Raw genomic sequence first — 13,227 nt, forward strand, 5'->3', positions numbered from 1 at the left:
TGGGGTGATGGAAATATTCCAGGTCTTAATCGCGTTTCTTTTGCACAGGTGTATATGCTTTTGACAAACCCTCAGAGAAGTACACTTTGGATTTGTGTGTTTCATTGTACGTGAATTTTATATCAAAAGAAAAACTGTAAACAAAAACCCTATAAGGGAGGAATTGTTCTGATTTGAGTGGGGACAGGAGACTTGGAGGCCTTGGTGGGCTACTAGCGCCTTCCCCATCCCATACCCTTCCTATGCTGCTGTGAGTCTAGTTGAAAACCCGCTGCTTAATTACTGCAGTGATTTGGGGTGGGGATTTTGACCAAATATCAAGAAGATGTAAAAGCAACTTTGAGCATATACAGGTTCTTGAGGGGAAGCTCCATGTGTAGGAGTATCGTAATTAGCAGCATCCATAAGTTCCATAGCGATTCTATGATGTCACCTTAAAGTTTCAAGATATAAGATTAAAGCCCAGTAACCAATTTTTAAAATATAAGACCGTGAGGAAAGCTGGTATTATTATATTACCTGTTGGGTGCTAGATATAAGGATATCTTTGTTTTTTAATGAAGTCATCTTTAGAGTCCTCAGCACCTTTCCCACATGCTTGCAGCCCCTGGTAAGGGAAATGATTAAAAGTCACTGTCTTAGACACTACCCTTGTGCCATTCGTAAGAGGCTCCTCATTTTACGTTGCAGGCATGGCTGGCGCTATTCACTTTCTCTCCGATGTCCTGGGACCAGAGACATCACGGTTTCCAGCATTTGAACTTGACTCTTCGAAGAGGGATTAAAAGGTGCAAAAAGACAACTAAAATACCTGTTTGGAACAAAAGCCACCAGATTGCTTAGTGCCTGACACAGAAACAACTGGGAATCCTGAAAGAGAAGCAGACACTGTCACAGGCCCCTCTATTAGAGCATGAGTGATCGAAGCCATCCATCAACATTAACGGCACCCTCATCAGTGTAAAATATGACTTCTTCACATCCAGATTCTCTGTAGTGTTTGCATGTTTCTTGGTGTTTGTTGTATCCAGGTGTAAGTTGTTTTAAATGGAAGGCCCTTCTATTCCTGGGGGCTCAGAGCTGACCACGCATGAATGTATGGCAGTGTCCACTTTTCTGTATAAAATGTATAAAGTGGGGTTTCTTCCATATTGACAAACGAGGGAACAGGTGATGTCTATCTGGTATATCAGAAAGATTATCTAGGGTCTATCCTAGTGATAATACATTGTCAGCCTTTCCTGTGGCACCTTCCAGATGAGTATGAGGGAACCACCACTCCAAGGACGGACAGGAGCAGCAGTTCCGCAGGGGCGTGCTGGGGTGGTTTGGGAGGGCACAGCTGAACGCTTCCTGTTTGGATTTTGCACTCACCTTCGTGTTTTAAAGAAGCCTCAGGGTGCATTGCGGCTCTGTCAGGGCCCCATTCCCAGCAGAGGCTTCAGGTGCTTTGTGTAGGGTCCAGGGCAGCCGGAGCTTTGAGGGTGAGACTTCTGGACCCAAAGGGAGCTTTCCCAAGAAGCCTTTGGTGGCCACACTGTAGGCAGCAGTGACTAAGCACTGGCAGTTCCAGAACATTTACCCAGGTGTATGTTACTAAAACAGGCTCCACCTCAGTTTATCAGCGTTATAAGTTACTGTTCTAAGAAGAGTAAATACAGTTCCAGATGGGTTATTATAGATGAACAGAAAGTCACTCAGCTGGACTCATGTCCCTGCAATTAAACTTATTTCAACCTTTTGGAAAGTTATCAAAGTCTAAATTTGGAATGAATGCATTTCATGTTTTTTGTCTACTTTTGGGTGATAAGTACTAGCCCTCATTTATAGATATGAGAAACATAATGTTCTAACCAACATCATTATGGTATTTGTGTGACTTTTATTTAAAAAAATGTGAGCAGTAATTTGGGTTAGCCTACCTTCATTCATTCTGTCACATAGATTTCAGTTTTTAGAAGGGTTTCTGTCATCCTGGAACAGGTGGTCTGGGACTAAGGACTTCTCGTCTTGTGAGCTAAGGCTTGTGTCATGAAAGACAAGTGGACTCTCTTAACAGCCCAGTCCTCGTCTGCAGGGGGCAGCCTGAGCATTTCCCAGCCCCAGTGTCCACACCTCTCAGAAAGGAGAAAAAAGAATGTCAGTTTAGGAGAAAAGCCTCCTTTTTACTTGTGTGATTATGTGTGGAGCTGGCACCCTAAATGTGTGACATTCAGCTTCTAAACGATGCCTGGAGAGTCTCTTTGCTGCAGACACCCTTGCTCCTGAGTCATGATTATTTTCTTTCATGTTAGATTGACGACTTCTGTGAATAGAACTCATCCTGATCCTATTTTACCTGACCTCCTGGACCCGCTGATGGGCTTTGCAGGCAGTCCAGCAGCCCAACCTGCAGGCAGGATGCTGTCATCCACGAGCTGAGGGCAGCTGCTTTGCAGAAGACCTCACACGATGTCCAATCACATCCAAATAACATTGTTCCCATCCTCCCCACCCACCTCTTCAAAACATAACACATCACAGCACTCGGTAGAGGTCCTGCGTCCCCGTTTCCCAAGGAAAGCAAGTAGGCAACACAGCCAGCACGGTGCTCTCCAGGGCGGCCCCTCTCAGAGGAGGAGGCAGCTGGTGCAGCCAGGCGTCTGCAGAGCAGCCACAAAGGTGGCCTAGGATCCAGGTGTCTCCCCAGGTGAGTCCATCCACACACATGTTTGAAAAATACTATTAGTCTTTCTAACACACTGAGGGAAAGATTTTTTAAAATCTGTGGAATAAAGGAGGAGATTTTATTTACAGGTTTTTAAAAAAGCCACCTGGGTTGACACCTTCCTACTTACCCACTAGATGTCAACAGAGGTGCTGTTCTGTGACTCTGCATTAACCCCTGCCTCATGTCTGTCACATGTGCTGCTGTGTGACAGTAATTCCAGCTCAGTCCCTGCAGGCAAAGGAGAAACAGGACTTACTTCACAGGACAGAGGATTGACAGAAGTCAGTTGAAGGGAAGTGTTTGAATCAGACTTTAGTACATCTCATTCACTTCTTGGATTTGTGTTCACAATTGTGTTCTCTAAAATGTGTCTAAATTTTAAAAATATGTACATGCATAATGTCATTTTAAAATATGAAGGAAGGAATTTGATGTCCACAAAAAGTGTTTGAGGTTCTTTGGTTTTGTTAGTAAAAGCCAGTTCTGTGGTGTTGACCTATGGAATCATCATTCATTTTCATTTCTCCGTGTTTGAGAGTGACATTGGTTAGGAGCAATGGCAACTGTTCCGAAGGTTGGATTCTTCACTTAAAAATGTGACAGTTGTGGCTGGGCTTGATTGCTCATGTCTGTAATCTCAGCACTTTGGGAGGTCGAGGTGGGCAGATCACGAGGTCAAGAGATCGAGACCATCCTGGCCAACATGGTGAAACCCGTCTCTACTAAAAATATAAAAATTAGCTGGGTGTGGTGGCAGCCACTGTAGTCTCAGCTACTGGAGAGGCTGAGGCAGGAGAATCACATGAACCCAGGAGGTGGAGGTTGGAGGTTGCACCGAGCTGAGATCACACTACTGCACTCCAGCCTGGAGACAGAATGAGACTCCATCTCAGAAAAACAAAAACAAAACCAAAAAAAGGCAGTTGCTTGCGTTACGATGTTCTAGTTGCAGGTCTCTCTTTCTTTCTTTCTTTTTTTTTCGAGACTGAGTTTCGCTCTTGTTGCCCAGGCTGGAGTGCAATGGTGTGATCTCGGCTCGCTGCAACCTCCACCTCCCAGGTTCAAGCTATTCTCCTGCCTCAGCTTCCCGAGTAGCTGGGATTACAGGCGCAAGCCACCATGCCTGGCTAATTTTGTATTTTTAGTAGAGATGGGGTTTCACTATATCGGCCAGACTGGCCTCAAACTCCTGACCTCAGGAGATCCACCCGCCTCAGCCTCCCAAAGTGCTGGGATTACAGGCGTCAGCAACTGTGCCCGGCCCTAGTTGCGGGTGTCTATACGTGCATTCTTTTTGATTCCAACAAGACCTTTGGAATCCTGGGTAAGAAGAGCCGCATCTATCGAGCTCCCTCCTTGTGATGGGCCCTTTGTTTTCACAGCAGCTCTGGGAAGGGGGACTGTTGTAAATACCACTTTCTCACAGTCGAGACAGTGCCGGACTTGCCCAGTGTCTCACAGCCCATGCGTGGGACAGTGGGGTCAGACCCAGGTGCTGCTCATGGTGCGCCACTCCCTCTTCCCTGGGTGCTTGATGCAGGAGGAAAGCCACGGAAACCCCGGAGGGCTCTGCCACGTGCCCATGAGCACATGGCTAGTGAACAGAAAAGCAGGGCGGACCATGTAGGGCTGCTTCCTCTGGCCCTGTCATGTCTCCTCCCCCGCGGCCTTCTAGGTGGGGAGGGACCCTACAGCCATTTGTCGGAATTGACACTGCTTTTTAACTTAGTATTACTAGGCAGTTTTCACATCTGTTGCTTCATTTGCTAAATTTACAAAAACAATAGTCCAAGTTTAAAGTCCAGGTTCCCTAAGACATCTTTACAAACCATCTCCACTCCCACCCAAGCTCTGTGCTGCGGCTTCTATGGCCCTACCTTTCGTGAGCCTCATAGTTTGGTGAAAGGCTGGATGTGTGATGTGGATGGGACCGTTGGTGGTCCTCAGGAGGCATAGGCCCACTACATTGCACACAGAATCTGTGTGCACATGATTACTGACCTGGAGAGACAGTTCCCAGTTTTCATTAGCGCTTCAAAGCAGTGTGTGACCTGAAAAAGTTGAAGTGTCAGGTTGGGAGGTAAAGAATGTGTGTGGGCCAGCCGGGCTTCAAAGCATGGAGCCGGGGGTGCTGTGAGAGGTGGACATGGCCGCAGGATTGGATCAGGAGGTGCTGTCGCATTTAGGAAGACCCCTCCTGTAGTGGAAGATGCTGCCAGCAGGTCCTGACTTTTCCACATCAGTGTCAAGTCCATCGTGACCAAGGCCCTGGTGCCTGTCAGCCTCTTCTCTGCTTCCCGGTACACGGCTATGGGCATGGGAAGTGGTGGTCCACGCAGCACAGCATGCAGCCCTGAGTGAGCCGGCCGGTGGGCTTCTGGAAGGCTATTCCATCCATTGTCTCCTGTCAGAGGCGGGGCTCCTGTATGATCCTGTTTTACCCAGACTGCAGCTCCCTGCAGGCCAAGGCGCAGGGACTCAGATGCCTGGGGCTATCCTGAGATCAGTCAGCTTCACAAATCTCACTGTCCCCAGCTCCCTCTCGTCTGGAGGTGGGAGGCGCGATTTTCTTCCACTCAGCAAATACTTACGGAGCAGCAGCACTGTGCCAGGCCTTGTGCTGAGTGCTGCGAGTGGAACGATGAAAAACCACCCTGGCTCCTGTCCTCAGTCAGCGTCACATCAGGCCTGAGGAACCTCTGCGGCACGGTAGAAGCCGCGAGCTGAGCTCAGACTCAGGGTGCCTCCCTCAGAAGAACCCCGGAGTGTTCCTCTGCAGTGAGGTGAGGACAGCTAGCTTCTGGGTGAAGGATGTTGTACGCCTCTTCCAGATAACAGCAGGAGGCGGACCAAAGGAAAGTGGGGGTCAGCTCGGCCTTGCAGTGTGACACCTGGTGGGCATGAAGGTGAAGGTGGTAGTCCCTGTTGTCAAGGAGTATATGGTCTACAAAGAAAGTAATAAATACATATTTACATTTTACAGCCAAGCCTGGTGTGTGTTAAGAGCAGAGACTCTGGAGCCTGGGAGCTTGTGTTCACCTCTGAGCTCACCTGCTCCCTGTGGGAACTTGGGCAAGTGATTTCTTGAGCCTCCGTTTCTTTGTAAAATCGGGACAATGGTAATATCTATCTTACTTGGTTGGTGGGAGGATTTAAATAAAATGATAAATGGGAAAAGCCTCTAGCCCACGCAAGTGCTCTGATGGGGCAGGTGAAGGTGCTGGCGACTGGCTTTCATGTGAGGAAGTAGGCTCGCCTGCCTGCGTCGTGGAGGGAAACACAGATCTGTCCTGCTTCAAAGTCTCATGCCTCATCACAACCCCGTGTCAGTGCTCTGCCTGGCAGCCCCGGGCTTTCAGACAGTTGTGCATGCGTGTGCGCGTGCATGTGTTTGCGTGTGCGTGTGCGTGTGCATGTGTGTGCGTGTGCGTGTGCATGTGTTTGCGTGTGCGTGTGTGCATGCATAGGTGCGCTGGTAACTGCCCCAGGGTCCTTCAAGAGGAAAAGATGCTGCAGGAGCAAAGATGTCCGAAGCCACACTTTCAGGCTTATTCAAAATCCAGGAATTCAGAGAGACCAGGGTCTCAGCTGCTCTGGTGTTTTCTTGGGCACCCCAGGGAGCTTTCCCTGGTTCTGTGGCCCTCTCCACCCTCCTCATTACTGTACAAGAGAAACTTGTGTCTTTCACAGGATCATCCAGCAGATGCGCTACTGCTCACATGTTGATAAGGATCTTACCCCACTCTTAGGGTATTGCCCATAGGAGAAAAAAATGTGTCCCGAGCGGCATAATCTCACATTCACCTGTAAGTGTATAAGCATTCCTAAAGTTCCAAGAACTGACAAGGCCAGGCTTTCAGACCATTCCTAATGAAGGTGGCAAGGAAGTTACCAAACACTGTGCTTGGCTGCTGGAAACTAGGTGTGATCCCCAGGACAAGAGAGGGTGACCTACACACACCTTTTTGACAAGCCAGAGGCGGCCTGGCTCCCGAGGAGCCCTCACGGAGGCCACCTGGTAGCTGTAAGGAGGCCCACGAGCATCTGCAGTGCCTGCTCCCTCACGGCAGCTGAGGAACTTATCTTGAGTCCTTGTGTGCCAGAAAGATGTCTTTTACCTGCTCTGACACTGAAGTCATGGTCTGACTGCTTATAGGATTCTTGACGGGTTATCACTTTCCTACTGATATCTCAAGGCGTTGCTCTGCTGTCCTAAACCTCCCATTGCTGCCTGTGGGGATTTCATAGCCATTGGGATTCTTGTTTCTTTGTATTTGATCTTGCTTTGCAGGTTGTAGGATTTTCTTCATCTGATAATAGGCCTAGTCCAGGTTCTTAATGGGCCCTTCCAATCTGTAAATTCATGTCTTTCAATTCTAGGAAATTTTCTTGAGTTATTTCTTTAATGCCCCCACCCTCTGTCCTTGTCTCTTTTACTTGAACATCTGTTATTTGGATGTTAAACCTCTTAATATAATTCCTGATTTTCTTTCTTCTGTTTTACACCCCTTGGTCTTTTTACTTTACTTTCTGAGAGATTTCAACTTTATCTTCCAGTCCTTCTATCGAATGTTTCATTTCTTTTTTCTTTTCTGGAATTTATTTTTCATTTCAGTGTATCTTTTATATAGTATCCTGTTTCTATTTTTTTTTTTTTTTTTGAGATGGGCTTTCTACCTTGTTGCCCAGGCTGGAATGCAATGGAATGGCATGATCTCAGCTCACTGTAGCCTCTGCCTCCCAGGTTCAAGTGATTCTTATGCCTCAGCCGCCCAAGTAGCTGGGATTACAGGTGCCCCCAACCTCACCTGGCTAATTTTTTGTATTTTTAGTAGAGACAGGGTTTCACCATGTTGGCCAGGCTGATCTTGAACTCAGGTGATCCGCCCACCTCGGCCTCCCAAAGTGCTGGGATTACAGGTGTGAACCACCGCACCTGGCCCTTATTTGTATTTCTTGGTTTTGGTGTCTTACCTCTCTGAGGATGTTAATTTATCCAACTAGTTAATGTATCCAACTGAGTAAGTGTTTACTCAGCACCAGACACTATGGGGGCACTTGGAATCCATCAGTGAAGAAAACAGGCGAAGGCCCTCACCTGAATGGGTCTGCAGTCTAGCAGTGGGAGACAGACAGTACACAGAAGTGTGCACATTTTCTTATATGTTATAAGGTAATAAACGATACGGAAGAAAGATAAAGTAAGCAGGATCAGAGAGACTGATGGTGGGAGGTACACAGAAGGCTCTTTCAAACAGAACGGTAACTGTGACCCTGAAGTCAACACTCAGAGAAAGTGAAGAGGCTGGCAGGTGAATAAGTGTGGACAGGGAGCCTCACACAGAGCAGGCCAGGCAGAGGCCCCAGGGAAGTACTTCTCACTCGCTGCAGAATCGCAGGCCTTGGAGAAGGCACAGAGGCCTTGAAGGCCATTCTTAGGAGTTGGGCTCTGACCATGGGTGAAACAGAAAGCTCTGGAGGCCTGTGAGCAAAGGAAGGCATTATCTGGCCCATGTTGTAAAGGGATCACTGTAGGAACACGGGCAGGAGCAGGGACCCAGGCAGGGGGTCCAGGAGGGAAACGGCCTTGGCTCCGCAGGTGCGGGTGGTGAGCGGAGTCGGAATCTAGAAGGATCTTGAGCTGGAGCCAGCAGGACTTCCTGGCAGTCAGGGCCAGAGTAAGAGAGTTGTCAGCTGTGGCTTGGGCACAGTGGCCAGACATCTGGCAGGGCGCCAGAGGCTGAGGCGCTGGAGGCTGGGCTGGGAGGGACGGGCTGAGATGGAACCCGGTTGTAGGCACATTGAGTTGGAGGTGGTTTATTAGAGGCGGGCGAGTCTGGAGTTTGGAGGGAAGTCTTTGATGAAGGTGTCACTTTGGAGTTGTTTGCTTATCGATATTATTTAAAGGCAGGAGACCTGATGAGATTACCAGGGAAGTGAGGGGGACGAGAGAGGGAAGGGAACCAGGATGCAGCCCTGGGCCACAGCTGCAGAGAAGAGGAGAAGGAGCAGTCACTGAGGTGGGGAGGCAAGAGTCTGTTTCCCTGGAAGCCGTGCGTAGGAGAAGGGAGGGGTCACCTGTGTCCGAGGCTTCTGATGCATGAGACGAAGGCCAAGCACTGGCCATCGGAGTCAGTGTGGAGGTCCGCGGTGAACTCCTCAGCAGCACAGGCAGCACTTGACAGGAGTTTCGTTGCAAAAGGTAGGACAAAGAGAGTCACAGCTGGTGAGCGAAATAGGGTCCAGAAAAACTTTAAGTTCAGAAAAATAACAGGATGTTTGTAATTTGATGGGAACGATATAATGGTCAGTTGGAAAGAAGAAGTGATGTAACACAGGACACAGTGGGAGTGCTGGAGTGACTCTCCAAGGAGGCAAGGGCCTGGCGGCCGGTGCCCCAGGACTAGGGATCCGACAGGAGCGCCCACACCACTGTGGGTGAACAGACACCGGTGGGCGCAGGGGTGGGGTGGGAGCGGTGGGCGCTGCCTCCGAGCTTCAGTTCTCAGTGAAGTAGGTGCCAGTGCAGCGGCATCTGCTGCCTGAGGATGGAGGAGGCGGAGGTGCTGGTATTGAAGGCAGAAGAGAAAGTGTGAAAGCACCCAGGAGGAGAATGAATGAGCTGTTCTCCAGCTGCAGCCTGCCAGAGAGCACCTAGTGGATCTGCCAAACACAGACTGCTGGGCAGGAATCTGATTCAGTAGGTCTGGGTGGGGCTCGAGAACGTGTATTTCTAACAAGTTCCAGAATGACACTAATGCCGCTGGCTGGGGACCCCACACTTTGGGATGACACTGGTCTGGAGGCGGGTTGCATGGTAGCCTCAGGGGCTCCTGTGGTCACCACTGGGGAGAGCGGGTGGCACATTTGTGCATTCCTTGCCAGGCATTCAGCTTGCCATTTAGTGTATCCCACCTGCTTTTTCCTGCATGGGGGCTCATCAGCTGTCCTCGAGCGTACACATAGTGACATGCTGCAGAACAGTTGTGAGTGGGGACAAACGCTGAGTGGAAATGCTGGCCCGGGTGGCTCATGTCTGTGAGGCATGATCTGGCTGGACCTTTTAGAGGGGCCCTGGCATCAGTTTTTGGGGTTGGCAGCTCCTGCTGAGCAGGCTGCCAGCCACCTGCCCTTCACAGTGGCTCTCTGACCTTCACTCTAGGCAAGAGACCGTCCGTTTTACTTTTTCAAGCAAAGGGCATCTGGGGGCTGGCTGACGTCTAGCCTGCCTTTAAGCCAGCCTCCTCGCTGCCAGCCAGAGGCCTGAGATCTGGGGCCACGCGTCCAGTGACTGATAGCGGCTGGGCTCAGGGCTCACCTGCTCCTCCGTCCTCCCACAACCTCTCTGCTCAGCTGTTGGTCACCACTTGCTTCCTCTGCTTTTCGGCTTCCCCAGTTGGGCAGGTGTCTCCTGCCCTCTCACCCTGAGCTGTCTGTGGGGTACGCCGGCAGGCCTGCCTGGTCTCATGGACCCTGGGAGGGAGCCCAAGCGTGTGCCCAGCGCAGGGTGTCCCTGGGCCCACACACAGACCCGCTGCCCCCGCAGCCTGCTGGGTTTGGGGACCAGAGACAGGCCAGATGTATTTAAGCCCATGAGGGTTTGCATGTCAGTACTTTTCCTGGGACTCTTACCGGGCAGTACTGAGTACATGCCGCTAGCACAGTCATCACACGGATGTCCTGTGCCAAAACCATGTTCAGGGACCAGAGAGGGGCACGGAACACACCCAGATGACTCTGCATTTCTGAAAATTTCTCACATGGAATTATTTTGCTAATAGCTTTCATTCTGTGATTCTATCCTATATGGAAAGCCTATATTCAATCTTGTCAGATGGCAAAGTTCACAGACCATTTTCTGTTTCTAAGACCGCCGGCCTGTAGGCTGCTTGCCCGCTCTGCAGATGGCTGTGTCTCCGCAGCCCTCCTGGAAGAACAGCCCTCAAGGGCTGCCCGCATCAGAAGGAGGTGGCCGGGGAGGAGGGAAGGGGGAGGAAGTGGGAATCGCCATGGCCTGTGATACAACTACAAACCCAAAAAGCCTTGCCCCTCTCCCTGACTTACCTCCCCCAACTTGAAAAGTGTGAGGCCTCACAGACATCATCTGCTGATGCCTGAAACTCCTGTATATTCCACATCCAGAGACAAGCGCACAGTTCAGGTGCCTGGGCAGGTGAGGGTGTGGTTCACTCGCAAGAGTGGTCTCTGGCGTTAGACTCTCTGCGTTCCAATCTGGGCTTTGCCACCTTCAATACTGCCTTACAGGGTTATTGGGAGGATTAAATAATTGGAGTAACGCACCTAGCACGGTAGAAATGTTCAATACCTGCCACTTTTAAATTAAGGATTAAGTAATGGACATCAGACAGTTCTCTAGGGAAAAAAAGTTAATCATGGAACTAGTTGCTTCTGCAGCTGTGCCCCATCAGGGAGCAGTAACGCAGCCCCACCCTCACCCCCCAGGTCACTGTTTCTTTCTGCCAGACCTGCCCCACTTCCTTGGTTCTTCTGGGAATAGCAGCCCCTCCCTTCAGGGAACTGCACTTCCCATTCAGATGAAGCAGCTTCAGCACACACACGCCTCACACATGGCTGGCTCTTCTGCGGAGATGTGGAACTTAATCTAAAATGACGACATTTTGAGTCATCAGTAATGTTCCCAGTGGCCTACTCAAGGGATATGGCAACAGGGATTCTTCATTCTCTTTATTCTAAGCTCTGATACATGTAATGGGTTTAATCGCTTGAGTGCATTTCATTTCTAATGTATAATAATAATATTGACCATTATTGAGCTGTGCAAAGCCCTTGATAAGCATCATTGCATTCAATTATCCTGTTTGGCCCTGTTATAAGCCTGTACATAGGCTTCTCAGGCACAGTTTGTGACATGTGAGGCAGCTGAGGGTGGGTAGAATTGCCCAGGGTCACACAGCCAGTGAGTTGTGGGGCAGAGGTTCCATCAGACCTTAATTTATGAGAGTAGCATCCAGACCTTTCAAAGTCAAGCATAAAAACTGGAACTAATCTACATTCTCAGAAGGGTGGAGGAAGACGGGCTATGAGATTGGACTGGAGAGTGACATCACAGCATCGAGAGCTCCGTGGACACAGACAGCAAAGTAACGCCAGAAGACATGCTGAAGTCAAAGCATTAAATTGTGTACACAAGCTATACATTCGTGTCTTACAGCCTGTTCAAACAAGCGGCTCGTCAGTGCTTCAACCTGACAAGGATCTGAAGGAATAAGAGAATGCAACTGGTACTGCTTTGTACCCAATCAGTTAATGAGTCTAGGCAGTGATCGTTGGTGGCGCTCTGGAGACAAGCAGACATGCGTACCTTCTAATGGAAATACACACCACTTCTGAAGTAGACCTAAAAAAAAAAACCCTAAATCTGATCAAGCTTCTCGATCTACCAATTTATAAGAAATACAGTGGCAGAAGGCAGAGGGCAGAGGAACTCACTGGAAAATACCGTGAGGACGGATGTAAGAGGCTAGACCCAGACAGTGAAGCCGCAAGACAAACGACCTGGTTTCTTTAAAACATAAAAAGCAAATGGATGTAAAAAGGGACAAAGACAGAGAATTTAGGTTCAAAAAGATAGAAATTTCATGCTGTGAACCTTATTTAGATCAGATACAAGCAATTTTTTAAAAACATAAATGTAAATTCTGGTTGGATCTGTAAAGACATGAAGGAATTATTATCACTTTTTTTTTTTTTTGAGACGGAGTTTTGCTCTTATCACCCAGGCTGGAGTGCAGTGACACAATCTCGGCTCACTGCAACCTCCGCCTCCCAGGTTCAAGCGATTCTCCTGCCTCAGCCCCCCGAGTAGCTGGGATTATAGGCGCACATCACCACACTCAGCTAATTTTTGTATTTTTCACAGAGACAGGGTTTCACCATGTTGGCCAGGCTGATCTCAAACTCCTGACCTCAGGTGATCGCCCACCTTGACCTCCCAAAGTGCTGGGATTACATGTGTGAGTCACTATGCCTGGCCTATTGTCATTTTTAATTCAGATTGATATGTGCCTGCTGAAATATTTATAGATGAAATGTTTGGGATTTGCTTCAACATAATGCAGGGAAGGGCCAAAAGGAGTGTAGATCCACAAACAAGACTGGCCCTTTATCTATTGCTGTGTGATAAATCACCCCACGGCCGTAACTTCTTTATTTTATAATTTATCTACTGTAGTCTAGAGCTTTGATGATGGTTTGGAGGCTTGTCCCATGTCTTCAGCTTAAGTTAGAGGTCATCAGACAAGAGTCATGTTGGATTATGGGCCCACCTTATTCCAGTATGACCTCACCTTGACTAGTTACATCTGCAATGACCTATTTCCAAATAAGGTCACATTCTAAGAGTCCAGGAAGGACATGAATTTTGAGGAGACACTGCCCAACCCAGTACATTCTTCATGTGTGTCTGTTCACACGGCTGCTTGAGTCCCTGTGACATGGCAAGGATCCAAGAGAGTCCAAGGCAGAAATTGCAACTC

At 49.0% G+C, this 13,227-nt stretch overlaps 1 protein-coding gene across 4 annotated transcripts in view; it reads left to right on the plus strand.

The window, feature by feature from the left end:
• LANCL2 (LanC like 2) overlaps nt 1–3,214 on the plus strand; it is a 63,813-nt gene extending 60,599 nt beyond the window's left edge. For all 4 annotated transcript variants that reach the window (XM_003895962.5, XM_031665430.1, XM_031665429.1 and 1 more), the window contains exon 9: nt 691–3,214. In XM_003895962.5, the coding sequence (XP_003896011.1) occupies nt 691–785 (95 nt within the window). In that variant the 3' untranslated portion in view covers nt 786–3,214. The remainder of the gene's footprint in view (nt 1–690) is intronic.
• The last annotated feature ends 10,013 nt before the right edge of the window (nt 3,215–13,227 follow it).

This window comes from Papio anubis, chromosome 4, assembly GCF_008728515.1.
Source record: "Papio anubis isolate 15944 chromosome 4, Panubis1.0, whole genome shotgun sequence".
Lineage (NCBI taxonomy): Eukaryota > Metazoa > Chordata > Mammalia > Primates > Cercopithecidae > Papio > Papio anubis.